The 21,876-nt window shown below is 35.6% G+C and overlaps 2 protein-coding genes and 1 long non-coding RNA gene across 6 annotated transcripts in view; 2 read left to right on the plus strand and 1 right to left on the minus strand.

Annotated features, from left to right (window-relative positions):
* The window catches only part of LOC309501939 (uncharacterized protein), a 109,722-nt gene that overhangs the window by 27,921 nt on the left and 59,925 nt on the right, over window positions 1-21,876 (plus strand). The window lies entirely within an intron of this gene.
* Window positions 3,294-7,097, minus strand: LOC309502063. Its single transcript, XR_014207114.1, has 2 exons — window positions 5,343-7,097; window positions 3,294-4,330 (listed from the first exon to the last, which is right to left on the minus strand). It is a non-coding gene; the product is annotated as an uncharacterized lncRNA (long non-coding RNA).
* The window catches only part of LOC309501922 (NACHT, LRR and PYD domains-containing protein 3-like), a 45,054-nt gene continuing 33,968 nt past the window's right edge, over window positions 10,791-21,876 (plus strand). For 3 of the 4 annotated variants that reach the window (XM_082174209.1, XM_082174210.1, XM_082174208.1), the window contains exons 1-6: window positions 10,791-11,377; window positions 11,940-12,044; window positions 12,220-12,304; window positions 12,572-12,767; window positions 12,862-14,692; window positions 16,096-16,266. In XM_082174209.1, coding sequence (XP_082030335.1) covers window positions 11,319-11,377; window positions 11,940-12,044; window positions 12,220-12,304; window positions 12,572-12,767; window positions 12,862-14,692; window positions 16,096-16,266 — 2,447 coding nt within the window. In that variant the 5' untranslated portion in view covers window positions 10,791-11,318. The remainder of the gene's footprint in view (window positions 11,378-11,939; window positions 12,045-12,219; window positions 12,305-12,571; window positions 12,768-12,861; window positions 14,693-16,095; window positions 16,267-21,876) is intronic. The other variant, XM_082174207.1, reaches the window with a different exon arrangement.

Consider the following 21,876-nt stretch of genomic DNA (forward strand, 5'->3'; position numbering starts at 1 on the left):
GATAATCGTACATAATCAGTAACCCAATGCGTGACCGTAGTGATTAAAAACGCTTAATGCCTGCTACAGTCTGTGCGATTTCGGCAATCCTATCCACCTTATTTTGCAATGCGGAAGTAAATACGATGAAGTTTCGCTAGCCGGTAGGTAAGAAGCCATGTTATGGGAGCTCGCACAAAACACTGACCGCCTGACATCTTATGAGACATTTTCAATTATTTTGTGTTGTGACTCGGAGTAGACGGGTCTTCGGTGCGCGTCTCAGCAGCTCCTTTAACAAATGCCATCTCTGCATATGCTGTGAGTTTGGGTTGCTTATGACATTCATATGGGAACGCAATGTGCGCCATTTCACCAGATTTGTAACGTAAATTATCTATAAACCTACGCCAAAACAGGAGAATACATTAGTATGTTTCAAAATTAAAGTTTAAACCCTCATGAGTGTGTGTGTTTTGAGGTCCACGTTATTGTTCAAGAAATTACAGTGGCTGTTACATTTTTATCGTAAAGAAGTGGCCAAATATTAAAGGGTTGATCTTCCGTGGGTCTGCCAGTAACGAAGTGGAAAATTTTGACGGTTTTTCACAAATGTGTCGCTCAAATACACACAAGAGCAATACATAAACTATTGCTGCGTTTAGAACGTTAACAACATCATTTCACATACACCGTTTCACATGTACTGCATCGTGTCACACATTAAGCATGTGCGTGCAAAGAACTCAAAATGACGATTGAACATTTAATGCAACAGATACACTTTTAACTTTTTGACTAAAACATAAAAATAACAAGCAACTCGCAGTGCCACTGTGTTCACACATTACAATAATGCTTTTAACCAAAGCTGACGAGCTTCTTGCAGCGCAGATCATAGGGTGCCATAGGGATCATGGGGTTATGGTCAAAACAAATATCTTGCAGGTATTTTTTAGTCTTGAACTAGCTATTATGGCACACCCTAACTGCGCAAAGGACGCCAGTCTGTCTGTAGCATGCGCTAGTGGTGAACAAATAGAGCAAGATTAATCGCACTTTGGCAGTTGAAAATGAGATGAAAAAAGAGGAGGAAGCAAAAGAGGAGAATATGGACGTGGTCATGGCTAGGGAAAAGGGTCGACCTGGCATGACAATTCTGCAAATGGAGCTTGAGGGAAGTACGTTTAATTTTTAGCGGCATGACGTCTTAATCAATACCCCATTTCATCTATCTTTGGTTGCAAGACCTTGACAACGGCCATCTTTGAACCTCTCTCTCTGTATGACGGCCACCGTTTAGGAGCCACGACCATAGAAATCTCCACGATTGGTCATCTTTCATCTGGGACAGCCCAAAATCATACAATGTGTACCGGGCATTACATGGAGAGAGTAAAATCCTGTCAATTTGCTTTAATAATCAAATTTATTCCTGATATTTAGGCTCTCAGTCTGTGTGTTTCTTGGGCACTCAGTCTGATGGTTTGATTGGTTAGTGGTACTATTTTCACTGATAGAAGAAACATTTCTTAAATGTAAGTTATTCAATATTAATCTTTTATAAAGCAATTTTGTCTACCTGTATAAGCTGTTTAACTGTTAAGTTGCCATTGATTTCTACACTTATTCTCACTTAACTTTTGCCTATATATTTTTTTCTTTTTCTGTTTTTGTCTGTCAATATTTTTTTTTACCTTTTGATTATTGTTGTTGCCTGTGTTACTGTAGTCATTCTGTGAGTATTAAAGTGATTTTCATTTACAACCTATTTAGAGTTCGTTTTAGACATTTTAAAAAAACACTTGTACAAAAACAATTGTAAAAAAAAAAAAAAAAAAAAAATCACCATGTTGGGTCAAACATTTAACCCAGGGTCAAAACAACCAAGTGCTGGGTTTGTCCCTTTTCAACCTAGCGCTGGGTTGTCAAATGACCCAAATTGTGTTGTTTTTAACCCTGCATTTGTATGCCATCCTAATCAAATTTCCTAGAATCTGACGGAAAATTATTTACCTGAAGCATATATTTATAGCTCACTTGTCAAGTTACATTTACACTAAATTCTGCAGAAAAATTGACCTCAAGGGCCAAATTTGATGAAACTAAAGTCTAAAGACTAAACTAAACTCTTCTGTCATTTTTTACCGAAAAATTTGTACATTTCATTGGAAATGAATGGGAGACAAATTTCATCTAGTGGAAACTTTTGGTTCTGTGGCCAAACAAAATCTTCCTGAAAGCTCATTTTTTTATGGAATTAATTTTGTTCCAATAATAATGAACGTAACTTTTCAAGAAACTAATGAAAATATAAATTGAAACTGAATAAAATATCTTTGAAACTGAAAAAGAATAAATCGCAGGCAAATTTTTTGACTTCGTTTTTAATACACTGCATGTTTTGCTAACTATTTCTCATATTGCGTTCGCTGATCTGAACTTACAAATGCGCTTCCAGAGATTTCATTTACGCTTCTGAAGTTTTCGTTTACTGTTCTGACACATTTCTCTCGTGGGGGCGGGGCTAGTAGCAGTGTGTTCTCATTGGCTACTGAGGTTTTGATTGACAGCTTCTTCACCTGGAAGTGAAGACGTCAGTGCTGTGTTTATGTGTGGATGTGAGCGTCTGTAAGCGCAGCTTTCGATTTCATTTTAATGATATTAAGTTAGGTTTGTTTTTTAATTTTATCTGTATACCTGCTGCTACTACTTTGTCGACAGAAGCTTTTAGGAGCACAAGAGATCTATTCAGTCTATTCAGGTGTAATTGTACATTAAAGTACTGTATATAATACTTAAAATATTGTATAGTGTCCAATGTTTTCGGAGAATATTTGTTTATTCCTGATGATTCTTTTGCATGTTAGGCTCTGATTACGTTCAGCTGTTACAATTTAAAGAGAATACTAGCAAACGTGTGTGATATATTCAGCCGTCAAGAAAGTTTCACTTCAGGTAATGTTAATCAAGGTTGGCAGCCATGGCCATCACACTACTCATTGTTAGCATGATATACATTTACACCATCAAAATGAATTATCACTTAAATAAGAGGAATTTAAACAATATGAAAATTACAGTCTTGGCCTGCTGTCAGATACAGACCTCAAAGGGCATTTCATTACATATGTCACACTAAGAATGTTCTTGTTGCCATTTTTTTTTTAACTGATAATTGTATTTAGTTATTTCATTTAATTAATACTACCTTCTAAGATTTAAAATTGTAAATATATTTTAACAATCATCAACCATTTCAATTGTGACTTATACAACCAGTTATATTAATGTAATTGAAAATATGAATTAAATTAAATTTACATTCTTTATTGTCACTAAAGCATATACACAAGTATCGAAGTGAAGGTCTTGGATGCAATTATGTTGTGACAGGAAAGACCAGAATTCACAAAACATTAACTGCATAATATAGGCCTACATGTACAGTATTCTCATATACATTACTATACAAAATGAAAAATTACAAATACAGAATACATTTTAAAAATTCATATACATTTTAAATGTTGCAATGATTCTTTGAGCAGTTCCTGTTGCAGTTCAAGTAACAAAGCAGTGACTGGACACAAGCAGTACAAGGATAGTCCACCCAAAACATGAGGATTCTCTCATCATTTACTCCTTCATGCCATCCCAGATGTATATGACTTTCTTCTTCACATAAACATAGACAAAGATTTTTAAGGAAATAATCCATCTCTGTGAGTCCATATAATACAAGTGGTTTGTAACCCATGTACGCAAGACAGTTGGTCGGAAGTGATTTTTAATAGTTAAAACAGTTTACATTATTAGTATTTCTTTTATCTAGCCTATTGTTTGACTTCAGAAGGCATTGATTCATTCACTGAGGTCGCATGGATTACCGTCACGCTCACTGTGTGTGGTTTTTAAAGCGTCTTTAGGACTCGCAGAGATGGATTACTTTCCTTATAATCTTAATTCGTGTTTATCTGTAGAAAGAAAGTAAAATGCATCTGGGACAGCTTGAGGGTGAGTAAAATAAGTGAGAATTGTATTTTTGGGTGAACTATGCCCTTAACATTCATATGCTGTTGGTATGCTAATCCAAGATCAGCATAGACTAATAAGAATAAAGTGCAACCTCTTGTGAACTGTGTTTGTTTTAATCTAGAGGAAATTAAAATGTTTGCTAGTTTATATTAAAATAAAATAAATCAGGTGTCTGAAGATCAAGATCCCAGTCATTCAAAGGTGATGTGTCTGAACAAAGTAAGATTATTGTCTGATAGGGACATCTCTGGTACTATCACTCCATCCTCTGTGTCAGCATCAGAATTTTGTTTATGGAAAAGTTGCTCCACTCCTGGAAAATGAGAGAGGAAATGTATTATAATCTAACAATACAAACTACTTTGAACCCCCACATACAGTAACAAGTTGCAGATTTACAAAATTTTTTCCAAACAAATTATATAAATGTTTTAAGGGATTTTACAGTACTAGCTTAAATATTTACCTCGGGAGTCATGAAGCATGTATCATATGTAATACTGTTGTGTAACCAGTAGATGGCTGTATACCCCTATAAACATATATCCATGGCTGTGTATTCCCCAGTTGCTGGATGTTTTCAGTCATAATTACTTGCATGTATTAAGGTTTTAATTTGGACATATATTTATTATTAAAGACTATTAAAGATTAAACATTTTTCTCAGAAATGTTCATTTGAAGTGCAATTTTTGGCATTATTATTAGTCAAATATGGACACAGAAAAAGCATTTACTCATACTAGCTACATATAATAGCTTTATCTATCAGTCATCTTTATCACACAAAAGTAATCAGAATAAATAATTTCAAAATAATTAAATAATTTTCAAGATACTTCAAAATAATTGAGTGTTTATTATTATGAACAGAGACGTGGTCTGTGGTCAAGTCGTTTCTCTCCTCTTTCAAAAACTCTGCATCGCAAATTAATCAGCAATTGAGAAATTCAGGTTTAAATAGCTTTATTGGCATGGTAAAAAAAAGGCTTTACATTGCCAAAGTTGAATCAGGCAGTGATTGACAGCGCTCTGGTCCAATGGCATCATTGACTGATACAGTACTTTTTGTACTGTAGGCTACAGTACATATACTGTACAGTACTCTAGCACAATGTTGTTTGGGGTGGCTGGGGGGAAATATGATATAATCGAAGACTGTAACCGAATGTAGATAAACAAGTCATGTAATGATTGGGCTAAGTTAAATCAAGACAACACAGCTGTATAATGTTATGGGCTCTCACCTGAAAAAAGCCAGTACTGTATTATAAATAGTATTAGTAGGCTATAGTATTGATTAAAAATAAATAAATCTGACTTACCACGAGTAGGCTATCCAGTAACCTTATAGCGACGATGGCTATTGATAATGATATCATTCGTCTGTACTATTCCTTCTATAAGAAATCATCTCAACAATATAGTGTAGCAGCAAAAAAATACAGATATAAACTTAATATCATTAAAATGAAATAGAAAGCTGCGCTTACAGACGCTCACATCCACACATAAACACACCACTGACGTCTTCACTTCCAGGTGAAGAAGCTGTCAATCAAAAACTCAGTAGCCAATAAGAGCACACTGCTACTAGCCCCGCCCCCACGAGAGAAATGTGTCAGAACAGCAAACGAAAACTTCAGAAGCGTAAATGAAATCTCTGGAAGCGCATTTGTAAGTTCAGATCAGCGAACGAAATATGAGAAATAGTTAGCAAAACATGCAGTGTATTAAAAACGAAGTCAAAAAATTTGCCTGCGATTTATTCTTTTTCAGTTTCAAAGATATTTTATTCAGTTTCAATTTATATTTTCATTAGTTTCTTGAAAAGTTACGTTCATTATTATTGGATCAAAATTTATTCCATACGTTGCCGCCATGACGTGACGGCGCGGCCGCCATTATGGACTGAAAACTGAAGGAAAACGCCGAAAAATAATGGGAGTCAATGGCACTGAACTTAACATAACAAAAACTTAACATAACTTAATTTTTTCTGGCCGTCATATCTAAATATGAAAACAATTTAAAATACATTAATGAGGATGACCGACGTTAAATGACAGAAAATGTGTTGGTTATGCATGGCCTAATTACCCTTAGGAAAATAGTATTTTGGGACAAAATATTACTATAGAAGGACTATAAGACTACAATAGAAATACTATAGCGGCTCGTATTCCTATAAGATTACTATAATATTTTGTCCCAAAATACTATAAGATTCCTATAGTACTTTTTCGTAAGAGTATGTCCCCCACCGAATCGGCTTCATTAGCCTAACACTTACGGTTTGCAAAGATACAATTATAAAATTACTGCAAACCTTTAATCTATCAATATTTATGTTCTATTATGCATTTTCCTTGTTATATGAATAACAGAAATTCATGAAATAATATGCAGACACACAGTAATAAGATATTTATTCAAATGTTGATTTTGAAATTAGTGAACATCACCATATGATTTGGAAAAATAAATAAATAAATAAAATTATAAATGAACATTTCTAAGGACAGTTAATCTTTTACATAGAATATCACAAAAATATTAACAACTTGTTTTTTCAACATCTTCAGTGAAAGTGCACACAGTGAAAGTTTCAATGGCAAGAACAAAAACAATCTATGAATGTCCTATTACAGCTACAAAAAATATGTGCAATCTAGCAAGTGCACACATGAACTATAAACAGTACTAATGGAAGTGGTGCCAAGATCTCAGTAATTAATCAGACACCACCATCTATTGTGTGTGCATTTGTGTATGAGACGTTTTTTTGTATTTTTTTTCTTTTTGTGAGAGAAGAGACATTGATTTCGCCATTGACTGGCGCTTACGATTTCAGCAGCTTTCAGTCCATAATGGCGGACGCGCCTCCGCAGCGCCATCTACAGACTGTTACCCATAACACAACAGAGTTTCGCCTCTTGGGCTTCTATACTCTTTGGGGGGAGGCAGGGCATCCCTGTCGGATGCCTCTTTCCAGCTCAAATCTTGTGGATGTCCCATGTTTTAGTCTGATAGAGCTATTGCCTTTGCAGTACATTGTTCTAACAGCTTTACAAAAAAAAAAAAAAATAATCACCAAAACCAAATTTCTCAATAGTTTGAAATATAAAATTGTGCTCTACTGTGTCAAAGGCTTTATAGAAGTCCAAGAAAAAGATAAAACTATCATCAGGGCATAAAAATGAATAATCAATTATATCTAATACAAGCCGAATATTGTTTGAGGTCTTTTTCTCATGAAACCTGATTGGACTTCATCAATAATAGGGTCTAAAACATTTTCTAAACGTTTTGAAAAAAAATTGTAGTCAGTGTTCAGCAATGAAATAGGCCGCCAATTATCTATAAACAGTGGATCCTTTTTGGTTTTGGGGATTAATGTAATTAAGCCTTGGGTCATCGAAGGAGGTAGAGAACCTTTTCCAACACTTTCTAATATTACTTCAGTAGAAAGGGAGCTAAATCTTGTGTAAAAGCCTGATAAAACTCTGCAGAAAGGCCATCAACACCCGGAGATTTGTTCGTTTTACAATGTTCAATTGCAAATGTAATTTCCTGCAAGGTTATAGGGTCATCGCAGAGTTTCCTATCATAGATTGGAGTGACGATAAGAGAGTTCAAGAATGTAGTGGTTGATTGATGGCAATATTTGGACTTGTATAAATTTCTATAGAAGTCCGCACAGAAAACAGCTATGCTCTTCGAATCATCAGTTACAGTATCGTTAATATTGAGTTGCTGGATTAAATTAAATGTGGAGAGCGATGATCACCCAACTGTCATTTCGCGCACCACGTCATCACCAGTCGGAACATAGAGTCAGAACGGTCATAACTAAGTTACGATGGAGGAGTTTACGTATGTGTGTAAGTATTCATACATTTCGCCATTGTTATACAAATGACAGTATTTTTAACGGTTATTGTTGTGAATATTACATTTACTATTTTTGATGATTATAATTTACCTCAGTGAACAGTGGCGGATTTAGCAAATCGGGGGCCCAAGGCGAAGGTAGGTAGGCTATGGGCCCCTCCCCATCCAATCTTTAAAAGAGAACGAAAAAAATATGTACCGACTGAATGGTGGATAGGCAGGTAAAGCTAATCTACAGGGAAGTAAAGGTTAGAGAGGAGAAAAAAACGTCCCCTTTAACCCTGCATACACTTCTTTACTCCTAAACAGAAACATGTTACAATGTTTACATGGTACAATATCTGGTAAGCTATGTTTTTTTTTTGTTTTTTTTTTGCTTGACAAATTTCACCATTTCGATTCAATTCTTGTGATTTGATTCAATATTGACTCATTTGGAAAAATATTAGGTAACGTTTCACAAGATAGGCGTTACTTTTTCTCAAGAAAAAAAAAAGCCCTATCAGCTGGTATAATTTAAGATTAAAATAAGTAATATAGTACACATATTTAGCCAAATACTCTCTATAGCTCTTTTTTTTTCTAGCCAATTAAATGGCTTTCCTGAGGTAAATGTTATGTGACGATTGTTCTCCAGCTGTTTTACCTCTTTCCGCGGTTGAAAAACACTTATTGACGATATTATGAATGAGGAATATACATTTCGGTAAGTTATACTGTATCTTTCAACATTGTTAATTCGTGTTTATTTACTATTAGCTAGAGATGATCAGTTCACGTGCCGCTATAGGAATCTGTCACGTCACATTAAAACGGCAAAACGGTATTTATTGTTTGAATTTCGTAATAGAATTGACAGAATCTGAGAGCTGATATTTTTTTTAAATATCATGATTCATAAGTAAACTGCTCAGTTTTGTATGTCGATCTCCGTGTCCTCTTTGCTTCACGATTTTTCTGTGCGTTGGACTTTATTGTTCCTGATCTGTATCCCCAACAGTAGCCGTAAAAAAGTTTGTCATCTTTGGCAGCGTTCCCAAATACTTATCAGCGTCTTTTTTCTTTTATTTTAGCCGCTTGGGTAACTTCGAAACTTTACATTTTCGCGTTTAGACTCGTCTTGCTCTGTTTGTGTATTTCCCAGTCCTCCTGTTACTGCGTATTGTTTAACTTTCGCGCCGCGCACCTTTACAGACTTTTTGCTTTCCTCCCGCTTCCTCCTTTTTTCGGCACCGCTTGGGTAGCTAGCTTCGCTTCATTTTTACTCTGTCTACTACTCTACACCCTGTCTGTCACTCTGTACACTCTGTCTGTCAATCACTTATTTTTCTCCGTCAGTTTTTTGGCACAGCCTTGTCACTTTCGCAGATGCGCAGTAAGTGAGATAATGGAATAGTCCAATGTAGTGAGGTGGGGGGCCCCCTCCTGTCTGCGACACGACAATAATGATTTGATGCCATTTTTCGCAAACGGAGTTTTAGAAATATATAATAAAAAAAATAATAGAAAAAAATAATAATCAAGCATAAGTTAATAGGGCATTTTGGGGGCCCCTAGGTAACTCGGGGCCCAAGGCAATTGCCGACCTTTGCCTAATGGTAAAGTCCGCCCCTGTCAGTGAATGCAGCCAGCTAGTTTGTGAAGTAGGCCTAAAGTGATTTTATTTTAGGTAGTTGTAAAATAGTGCAATATAATTGTAAATATATAATATAATAATACAAATTCAAATATGAATGTAGTCCTATATTTATGTTATATCATAATCTGCGCGACCCCGTCGTTGACTTCATTTGATGACGTTTGCAGGGCGTTTCAAATGAGCGGTTATTGTCAGTGAAGTCCACTTCAACTGATATACCCAGAGTTGCGACAACGGAAGTTCTAAATTCTTAGTTGTCACGTGATTTCGCGTAGACCTCAGATAGTTCCAGGAAGTGCTTCGGAATCAACTAGCATGCTTTAAAACACAAGTTTATTTGATTCAGATAATATGATAATGTACAATCTTATTCTTTAAACGTCTTATCTTTTAAAACTGCATCACAAACGGTCTGTTCTACCGCGCTGCTGTTACTTCCGGGAACTATTGAAAGGCTCTACGAGCCGCCATTGCTGTAAAAAAAGCGTTCCATTGTAGTCAATGGAGTTGTCGCAACTCTCTCTCTATATGGCTCTGGATATACCGTGCTCAGGGAGTAGGGGAGCAGTGAACACTGCGTATGGACCCTGTCGAATGGAACGCACCATATGGTAACACCCATAGAACACCTGTTGACACCTAAACCTGTTGCTCACTGGATTTGATCTGATCTATGATCCAGAAAACATGTCTACAGATGTCAATATAGCACATTACCAAATCTAATAACACTCGCGGCCATTTATGTGTTTAATCCACAATCCATCGAGACCAGGAAGAGATTCTGAGAACGACGCGCGCGGACTGACAACAAGCGTTACTGAGTTTAAAATACTTATATATTCTCTTCTTAGAGACAAGACTGCAAGTAAGTTTTTTACACTCACCATTAAAGTCATTTGCAATTATTAGGAACTTCATATTGTATATAAAGCGTGATTTAAATGTGAAGTTACAGAAGGCTGTTCTTCTGCTACTCCGAACAGACGAAGAATCTGACAGAAATTACAATCTTTTGAAGTAAAAACACGAAAAGTTTTATTGAGAAAGAGTTATTGAAAACAAATATGTTTTTGAAAGTTTTCTTACATTTCCTCTTCAGTTTTAGGCTGTTGATTTTGTGATGTGAAATCGAAAGTATTTTTGAATCAGACATTTACAGTAGACAGAGATGAAGCCTAACGTCAATGAACAACAATCTGCGGTTATTAAACTGAATATTTCTGTTCATATAGCAATTATGATTAGTAGTTATACAGTACGTCTATTATAATTCTGGTTACTTTTACTTTTATCAGTTATTTTGGGATAATTTGAAAGTAATGAAATCAACCATCATTGTGAACTTGAAGTAGTGATTAAATGACAAACGATTCAACAATTAATAAAGATTGGGTAAATATGATTGTAAAATTATATTATACTGTAATAGAGAATATAACAAATTGGGTTCAGTTTTCCCAGCACAGTGTAAATTTCTGTTCTCCAATGAATTCATATTTAGAGTCAGTTAAACTCATTAAACAATCAGAAATGATTAAGACCATTCGGTTATTTTACATGGATATATATTTGTCTGTAACTCACTTTATTTTATACATTGTTTTTGCTGTTGCTGTTGTTGATGATAACTCAGCATTCTTCATTATTGTCTTAAATAAGATGTTCTTCATCTGTGTAAAATGGTGTCATTTCCAGGTGATGCTGAAGGATTGAGTGTTTTCAGAAAGCAGTGCTGATCAGTTTTCAGTGTCAGTTTAGCTGCAGTATGTCAGAGGAAAGAGGAAAGGACTCTCTCTCTCAGATGAGTCTCTCAGAGAAACACAGGTAAGACTGCGTCTGTTTTCATCAGTTTAAACTCCACTGGACTTTGTGTTTCCCTGTCAATAACAAAACTTTAAGCATTGTTTTATATTTGTAAATGCTTTGAACAACTTTTGAACTTCTTAAATTAACACTGACATTGTCTATAAAGCCCGGTTTGCTCTATAGAAAATATCACAGTTAATAATTTAATAACTTTCTAGACACTGAATTAATCCAAATAAATGACTTTGGTTTTTAGATCATAAAATGATTGATAGACATTAGAAAACAACTATACACTTAATTTAATTCAAGTATGCTAACAAAACTGTGTCGCACAGACATTTCTGCTCTTTTCTGTCAATAAACAAAAACTTGACATGTTCTCTTAAATTATAATTCTCAACATATATTAAAGAAATTGGTAAACTAATGTGAGCCAGTAAATAAAATGATTGTTAACTATAAAACTGTAAATTGTGTTTCTGTGGAGGATTAGATAAAGACACAGATGTGTTTCATACACATTTTATCCTCCTTTACTAAAGTGTTTTCTCTCTCTCTCTGTTCTTTGTGTCATCAGTGTAAGATCAGGTTCACATGTGTCCAGCTCTGTGTCTCTGAAGAGTGATCAGTCTAAAGGTGATCCACTAAACTTCAGTGAGAAAACACCATCATCTAATAAAAGGTATTTTGTGTTACTAATTTTTTGTCACACAGTGACTGTGTTTAAAAGTTGTATCAGTGAATATCAATCATGAAACATGTTTAGATTAAATATTTGTCAGAGTATTCACAGCTAATGCTTATTTCTCTTTCTGTAAAATATCAGTCAGTATTTTATTTTGCTAATTTGATTACAGGCTTCAATATGAGACATTAGACTCAGACGTTCAGACTCACAGGAACCACGAGAATTTCAAAGGCAATCTTCTTGGGATCTTCCAGGTAGGAAAACACATTTTTATAAATGTTTAATATTTCTAACAAACAAATATGTTATTGAACAAAAGATTGTAATTAAAAAGACAAATAAGTGATCAAGAAAAATGTAAAGACATTTTAGCTCAACATGGTTATTAGAATGTTAGTCTTTTAACTGGATTTTTAATGTACATGTATTATAATTACTGAATAAATAGTGTTGACCAAATGTAGACGTACAATTTGGCTTAAATTGTGTTATTCTGTCTTTTCTCTTACTTTTGTGTGTAGGATCTTGAGAGCAAAATAATCACATTTCTGAAGAATGAGCTGGAGAAGTTGAAGAAAATTTTACAAAAAGAGAACACACAACACTTTGTGAAGGACTTTAATGAGAACAGATCCAGTATCAAAGAATCAGCTCTTGATCTCACACTACATTACCTGAGAGAGATGAAGCAAGATGAAGCTGCTGATACTCTAGAAGGTAAGAGACTCATGATCATCTGTCAGATTGTCTCTTATAAATGTAGGAGAGAAAATGAAGACTAAAACTATCTATTTTCTGTTCCTGTGTTTAGATGAGCTGTTCTTCATTCATCAGCTGAAATGTGGCCTAAAGAAGAAGTATCAATGTGTGTTTGAAGGAATTGCGAAGCAAGGTGACTCCACACTTCTGAATAACATCTACACAGATCTCTATATCACTCAGGGTGGCAGTGAACAGGTCAATACTGAACATGAGGTGAGACAGATTGAAGTTGCTTCCAGGCGTCATGAAGCACAAGAGATACAGGTTGAATGCACACATTTGTTTGAAGCGCCTGAACAAGACGAGGAGATCCGAACTGTACTGACAAAAGGAGTCGCTGGCATCGGGAAATCAGTCTCTGTGCAAAAGTTGGTTCTGGACTGGGCTGAAGGAAAAGAAAATCAAGATATCAGCTTCATATTTCCTCTTCCATTCAGAGAGATGAACTTAAAGGAGAAAGAAAAACTAAGTTTGATGGACCTTATAACTCAATTTTTCCCAGAGACAAAAGGACTGAACCTTACAAGAAGGAATCAATTTAAAGTGCTGTTCATCCTTGATGGACTGGATGAATGTCGCCTTCCTCTGAAGTTTGATTGTAATGAGACGTGGCGTGATGTATCGTCACCAGCCTCTCTGGATGTTCTCCTAACGAACCTCATGAAGGGAAATCTGCTTCCTTCTGCTCTCATCTGGATCACCACCAGACCAGCAGCTGCCAGTAAGATTCCTCCTGACTGTATCGACCGGCTGACAGAGATACGAGGATTCAGTGACGCACAAAAGCAAGAGTACTTCAAAAAAAGATTCACCGATGAGAATCAGGCCCACACAATCATAGATCATGTTAAAAAATCAAAGAGTCTCTATATCATGTGCCACATCCCAGTCTTCTGCTGGATTTCAGCCACTGTTCTCCAGAACATTCTGGAGGAGAAAAGAAATAATGATGTGAAAAACACTCAGGCTGATGAGATCTCTAAAACACTGCAGGAATCAAACACTGAAGACACTCCCAAGACTCTGACACAAATGTACACACACTTTCTCCGCTTTCAGATCCAGCAGAGCCGCAGAAAGTATGATGGAGAATACACACCAGAGGTTTCCTGGGATAAAGACGCCATCCTTTCACTGGGGAAACTGGCATTTCATCAGCTGGACAGAAACAACCTGATCTTCTATGACACAGACCTGGAAGCCTGTGGTATTGACGTCTATAAGGCATCAGTGTACTCAGGCATGTGTACCCAGATCTTTAAGGAGGAAACAGGGATCGTTCTTGGTACCATGTACTGCTTTGTTCACTTGAGCATTCAAGAGTTTATTGCAGCCCTTTATGCACATCTGTTTCTAGACATCAACAAGACAAGTGTGTTTGATCATGAGTCTACAGAACAGGAAAACAACAATAAAACCATGATTGATTTTCTCAAGACTGCAGTGGACAAGGCGCTTGAGAGTGACAATGGACACCTGGACCTTTTCCTTCGCTTCCTCCTCGGTCTGTCACTCCAGTCCAATCGACGACTCTTACGAGGTCTGTTGACACAGCAAGACGACAATGACCAGAGCAACAAGGAAATAGTTCAGTACATCAAGCAGAAATTAGAAGATAATCTTCCTGCAGAGAGATCCATCAATCTGTTCTACTGTCTGAATGAACTGAACGACCAAACTCTGGTGAAAGAGATTCAGACCCACCTTAGCAAAGGAAGTCTCTCATCTGGTGACCTTTCACCTGCCCAGTGGTCTGCTTTAGCCTTTGTGTTGTTGACATCAGAGGAAGAGCTGGAGGAGTTTGAGCTTCAGAAATTCAAGAAATCAGACGAGTGTGTCATTAGATTATCGGCAGTCATCAAAACCTCCAGAAGAGCTCTGTAAGTCTTTTAATATATTTTTGTCATGTTTAGCTCTCATCTGAAAAATGCATTTATCTACATTACTCTATAGTGATTCCCCATCATAAACATGAACCTATACCTGTAAAGCCTGTCATATGAAATAGAGTGTGTGTGTGTGTGTGTGTGTGTGTGTGTGTGTGTGTGTGTGTGTGTGTGTGTGTGTGTGTGTGTGTGTGTGTCAGTGTGGAGACAGTTTATCAAACCTTAAGACAAAATATAAAATACCATGTAAAAATGTTTGCATGTTTGTTTTGTATCATATGACACACCAGACTTGTATGACTTATATAGAATTATATATATTAGCTTATACTCATACTAGAGGAAGAAAAAAATACATATTTTATTCATATACCCAAACTGAGGGGAAAGAATGTAATTTGGTACAGATGTTATTTATATTGGCAAAAAGTATGATGAAATTCTGAAAGGTTATAGTATAAAACATTGAGATTTTTATAAAACAGGCTAATTAAATAAAGTACATGTTACTACATCATTTATTAGATATTTTAAATGCTTATTTCTATGAGTAATTCTGTAGTTCAATGTAACAATAATGTAATGCAATATGTAGATCATGAGATTTACAAATAAACATTTATCAAAAGCCTGTTGTATCATATTTGATGTACACATTTTAAGATGGTTTTTCTACAATTTTTTTAAAAACATTTTATCGTTCAAAATCTCTTTTTTAAATATATATTTTTTTAAATATATTTTTCTAATTTAGTAATTAAGTAAAATAACTATAAATTTAATTTCAGCAATTGTTATGGATGCTTTTTTACTTTCTTTAAATTAATGATATATCACCCGTTGGCCACCCTGCTCTCTAAGATATCGGCATCAGCCATCGGTTGACCTTAATCTTGAAATATTAAAAACAAATAACATTTCTTAGGTTCTTAGTTTTAGGTAATCTTAGCTTTACTTAAATCATTAAACACATGTACATGGAATAGAGGCATTTTTAGAATTATAGTGAAAGGCCTTTAACTTGCCATAAAAGTGTGAACTGTCTCATATAATGGTGTCGGTGCAGTCAAGTCAATAATATTGTTGAATATTAAGTGTCCCCAACTAAGCAAGACAGAGGCAATGGTGGCAAGAACCTAAACTCCATCAGGTGACATAAATAGAGAAAAAATCCTATAGCTAGAAAAGCTTTACACAAATATTTTTTCAAACATGCTTAATTTTATCTAGGTTATTTGTCACTGAATAAAAAACACTAATGTACAGGAAATAGAAGTTTTTGAAGATGAATGTTAGTTTAACTCAGCCTCTTTGCTGTATATGCTGTTTATGTATTTAATATTTGTATTTAGAAAATGTATGTGTTCCATCTAATTCTGTGTTGTGATTTATTGTAGGTTAAATGATTGTAACTTAACAGACAAAAGCTGTTCAGCTCTGGCTGCAGTTCTTGGATCAGATACCAATCTGAAAGAGCTGAACATGAACAATAATAATCTGCAGGATTCAGGAGTGAAGCTGCTCTGCACTGGACTGAAGAATATAAACTGTAAATTGGAGATACTGAGGTAAGTTGAGCCACAGGAGTCACATGACTAGAGTGAGGTGCGATTGACTGACAGGACGATGCTGGAGGCAAAAGTGCAAGACAACTTTTGTGAAAAATTCAAAGATCTTTTATTTATTTTTAACAACGTGGGTATACCATATCAATCCTGTCATTGTGCAATTTTATTGGTGTTGTGTTTTTTCATCGAGTAATATTGAAGTGACATTAAACATTCATTTTGTTCAAAGAAAAGGAAAGATCTAACATTTAAATATCAGAATAAAAGCTACAGATCCTGAGGGTCATTGGCAAATATATTTTCTTGTAAAATAAGTGCTCCATCGGCTCTGGTTAATAAAGGCCGGAAGCTAGTTATTTTAGTTGATAAAGTTTTAAATAAGGATATTTTTCTTACACAAACGCATTGCTTTACTTCAGAAGGCCTTTATCAAAGGCCTGTGTGATATTACTGTGTGATATTAAATAAATTAAATATCACTGTGTGATATTTTCCCCCATCTAGCGTTGAAATTGTATATGACTACCCAGTGAATATTAGTTTCTGTTCCTTTCAATTCCGAGGGCGCTTTAACTCCTACGGTGGCCGTATTATTCCAAGATTAACCCTCTGAGGTCTGAGGGGTTTTTGGGGTCCTTGAGATGTTCTGACATGCCCTGACATTTGTGCTTTTTTCAGTTGCTTATAAACATATTAATGGCAAAGGTATAATTACACTCTATTTAGCACAAACAGGGCTACCATAATATGTGAGCAACATGCATGTACATGTTTGTATTTTTGAGAGAATAATGTATGCATGGTTATTGAAAAAACTAAAAACGAAAGTTTCTGAAATAAGGCCACAAAACACATACTAAATATGTGACAATTAGACTTTTGACTAATTGATGTTGTTGCCTAGAGTTTTTTCTTCAAAATGATGTGAAAATCATCCTGCCCTTATCATTCACATAACACAATACATTGATTTAAATCTTGTAAAACACTTTTTGTTTGTAAAGGCAATATGCGCAAGGGGCGTCAACCATTCAACAGCATCATGCATATGTAGTGGTTCACACCTGAGGAGACAATGGGGCCCGCATACTTAATGAGCCGTTCATTCAGGTGTGTCACCTATAGCCACAAGAAAGAATGCAAGAGAAATATATATATATATATATATATATATTCTACCAAATTGGTTCACAGTTGGAAGCATGTCAATTTTTTTATTTTTTTATTTTTTTCACAAATTTTGCTTGCAAATTGTATAATATCCAAGGAAAACATGTCTAGTAATTGTGCAGTTAATTCTCATACTGTATTTTCAGTTTTGGAATATGTATCCTCTCCCCAAATTTGTCAATAATAAAACACAATAAAAATTATTTAAAGAAAAGGCTTATATTTACCTTTTAAAACTTGTTTACATCTACCTTGTAAATATTTTTTTTTTATTAAAAAGGTTACAATTACAACAACAATTGAAGTGTAATCTTTCTTTGTAAAAACTAAAGTATACATTTTATCATACATATTTCAAAGTTAAGGATTCATTACTTCGAATATAGCCTACATTGACAAAACATACTATATTTAACATATTAGCAAAAATTGGCAAACAAAAGCTTATTTGAGGTGGCAGATATTTTACAGTAAAAATGTGTAATCTATCCAAAACTAATCAACGAAATGATGTCTTTCATTTGTCTGTAACATAGGTCTTTCGTTTTTATTATAAGGAATATAAATGTTAATTTGCAGTTTAATACGTTGCTTATACAAATACATTTTATTTCAACATATTTCAGTCGATTTTTACTCAGTATAGCAAAATAGTTTGCTAAAAGCAGATCATTCATTCACACACAGAAACGCAATTCAAATTTAAACTGTCTTTTTGCGAGTTGTGGTAAACAGCGCATCTTTGCCGTTCATTCATTCACACAGAAACGCGATTTACTTGAGAATGAAAAAAAACTTACTACAGTATTCCATTCGTTGCTCCTCGAAATACCAGCACTTCTGAGGTACGTTTTCCATTATTATTATTCCTCACAGCGCTGCGAGACAGTGTAGACAAGTAGGCCTACACTGATCTGAATAAACTTGATGTGTTTTCTCGAGCTGATATGTGGGCGTTCACAGTTTGTATGGGATCGTCTCAGTCATTTGCGTTTGAATAGCGTGCGCTCTCCGTGGGCGGGGCCGATTAAAACGTAATGAGATGAGATGAGCTCGACTGGAATCGCTCTCTTTTAATACAGATTTCACAAGATGAGAATATTTGTTTTTTATATAAATTACTTCATTTAAAAGAAGAGAATTCAAGCTTCATGCCTGTGTGTCTGTATGCCTGTTTGACTGAGTATTCGCTGAGTTATTGTTCATTTTCGGACGCGTTTCAGAATGGACTTCACTGGCAGAGAGAAGGCAGAACTCACTTCGTGTTTATTTTTCTTTATTTGGCAAAAAGCACAACACTTTGTTTTTATTGTGAGTATACACAAAAATAATACACATTTAACAGAATCGATTGATGTATGAAACTCCTATGGAAAATCAAAGTCAACAGAGTATTTATGAGTTTCTTTTACATTGATAAAAAAAAAGCGAGCTGGTATCGCCGGCGATACCGTAGACCTCAGGGGGTTAACATGGCTTCCGACTTCGTCCATGAGTGTTCCTTCAAGTGATGAGGTTAGAACTATTCATCACGTGATTGGTCTTGCCGATTTGCCTGTCGCGTTGACGTTTTAATTCTCTCTTTCGCTTCCTTGGCGACTCTGCTACATGTCCTCGAAAATAGGTATGATCCTCCATCTTCATAAATCTTTCAAATCTGCCGCCAGTCGCAAGTAATCTCCCCCTCGCATTCGTCACGGTGTCACTGAGTGTAAAACGCGAAATGCGAAGCTTGAATTTCCAGGTATGTCCCTCTTTGGCGAATGCATTTCCAAGATGGAGGCGCAACATGGCTGCCGCCATTCGAGCGACTCGCTCGTATGTATTATAAAAGGCAGAATTTACGCTTACGAGAATACTTTATTAGTTGGAGGAAGTAATTACAAATGAATGAGCACATATACTTTCGATAGAACAAAGTGTTTTTTTGCTGAGAATCAACTTAAAAAGTTACACAGTGTAGCTTTAACCCCCCAGAGCCTTGTGGAGCACTTTTATCATGGATGGATGTACTTTGTTGGAGTTATGTTGGTTTACTTTGGTTTAGTTATGTAATCATTACTTGCATACCTAGTGTTGAGTCAGAATTAAGATGATTCTGTTAGAGCTGGTAAATCTGCCACAGAATGGAGGGCGATATCTGGTAGAAATCACTTCTCTTAATGTTTTATGTGACTGGATTAATGTATTTTAGTGCTTTTGAGGGAGCTGTGTATCTTTGATTCTGCTTTCAGCTTTGCAGCTAGTCTCGACTAAACACTTCCTCTAGTTTATGAGTGTTTTACACCACTGTGAAGGTATTTTGGTCCATTTTTCCCACTCCTTACAAAGCTGCTTTAGCTCAGTGACATTTGTAGACTTTCCAGCATGAGCTGTGTTTCACGTACTTCCACAGCATTTCAATGGAGTTGAAGTCTGGACTTTAATTTGGCCATTCCCAAACTTTAATTTTCTAATTGTCCGACCATTTTCAGGTTACTTGTTGTGGATCATTCAGATCACAGACTTTCAGACCTGTACAGTTGTAAGACTGGATAAACTGGAAGAACTGGAAGAGAGGGCAACTCTCTGAGAAAACAAGGAAATTAACATTTGATCTTGCTATATTACCATCCCCATTCGAGACACGAATCACACTTCAGTTGATCACCTCCCAATTTACACATCATTCCCTCAACTTCTGTCCCCAGTAAGTCTGGGACGGTGATTAATGCAAATTCCCACTGTGAACTCATGTTTACATTTGAAAAGAGGTTTCTGCCTTGGTCTGAGTATTTAGGGAGATGCTGAAGAAGGCTTGTGGCGATTTGTAACTCAAATTAGCCCGTGATGCAGAGTGTATGCAGGCACTCCACATCATGTATTTTATAATGTCAGGTTCGCATCTTCTCTCTTTATTCCAGAGCATTTGATGTTTTGTATTTATTACCTTTGAACTGATTATGTAATTGGCATGATACATTTACCTGACATAATAAATTGTTACATTTGATTTTATTCCGACTGACTCTGAAATAGTTTTCCCAAGTAGATTAAACTGATTCGTATGTTACCGCAAGCTTTGCGTCAGATTAGTGACGACTAATATTTTGGCGCTAATTGAAGTGTACGTGTTTTGTAAAGACAAGAAGTGAATTTCCGTTTAGGGCAGCAAAAGTGCTGCTTGACCAACCACAATCTGGGTGTGTCTTACCCAGGGCTCCAGACTAACTTTTTTCACCTCCGTCCTGGAACCGTCCTGAAAAACTATTTGAACCGTCCTAAAGTGAATGTCAACCGTCCCAAAATAAACATGTTATTTCTGTACTTTGTTATTATCATCTATAGTTGTTAGTTCTTGTTAGTCACATAATAAAAACATCATTAAAATGTTTATGATATATATTATTATATTTATTTAGCTCCATTCAAAGTAGTTATCTGTAAACAGGTAAAAAACAGATTTAATAAAAAATAACGAGTTAAATGCTTTTTTTGTATTCATGCAGAACTAATTATTTATTTATTTTTTTTTTTACATATACGAAAATGAAGAGAAAAATACATACAGCTCAAAACGTTTTTGAGTTGGTTGGATTAAAAAATAACAAATAAATACTGGTGACAACATATCTTAAAAATATCATCATTCTTTATTCTTTCAAGCAGCAGACATATTTATTTGTATGAATTAAATATAATGAATCCTTATTAAAGCTATTAACGAGCAGTGAATGCTTTTCTCTTTTTCTTTTGTTGCTTGATCAATATTAAGGACACAGACCGCATTAGGTTTATTACCCACTGTCACTTTAAGACATCGGATCATGTCCAATGACGTGCGCTGATGCACATCCGATACACTCAAAACTGTTTAAGACATAACCAACATAGTTATAGTGAACTCTCCAAAACGAACATTTAGACATAATGTTGTGTGTATTTGTCCATTCAGACACGAAAGAGAGCTCAATTCAGTACTCGCGCGCTGTATAGGTATCTGTGCATGGCTGCACGCTTCGGGTCGGGTGTGTGCGCACAGAAAACCGTACCGAATAGAGCTCTTTTTTTGCGTCGTCACTCTTATTCAGATCTTCATGTCTGCTCTACTCATTCTCCAAGACGTTTACTTTTTTTTACGTTTTATGAGACATGCAGCGCATGTAAACCCGCTGGGTAGATCAGCACGTCACAGTACACATGTGCGCATCTACCACAAACGCAGGACATCAGTTCTGACTGGATCGCTTCCCAAATCGTCACTATCTAACATTTTTGTCTAGTTTTTATTCGTTGACGAAAATGTCAATAGATTTTCGTCATAGTTTTTGTCATTCAAAACTAGTTTTTATTTAGTTATCGTCTCGTTTTCGTCTGTGAAAATAAGCCATGTGATAGATGTACCGCGAAACAAGTCTCTGGGTGAGTAGCCGGCCAGTGATAGTAACTATAGTAACAGCA

The sequence above is a fragment of the Leuciscus leuciscus genome (assembly GCF_965113295.1).
Source record: "Leuciscus leuciscus genome assembly, chromosome: 6".
Lineage (NCBI taxonomy): Eukaryota > Metazoa > Chordata > Actinopteri > Cypriniformes > Leuciscidae > Leuciscus > Leuciscus leuciscus.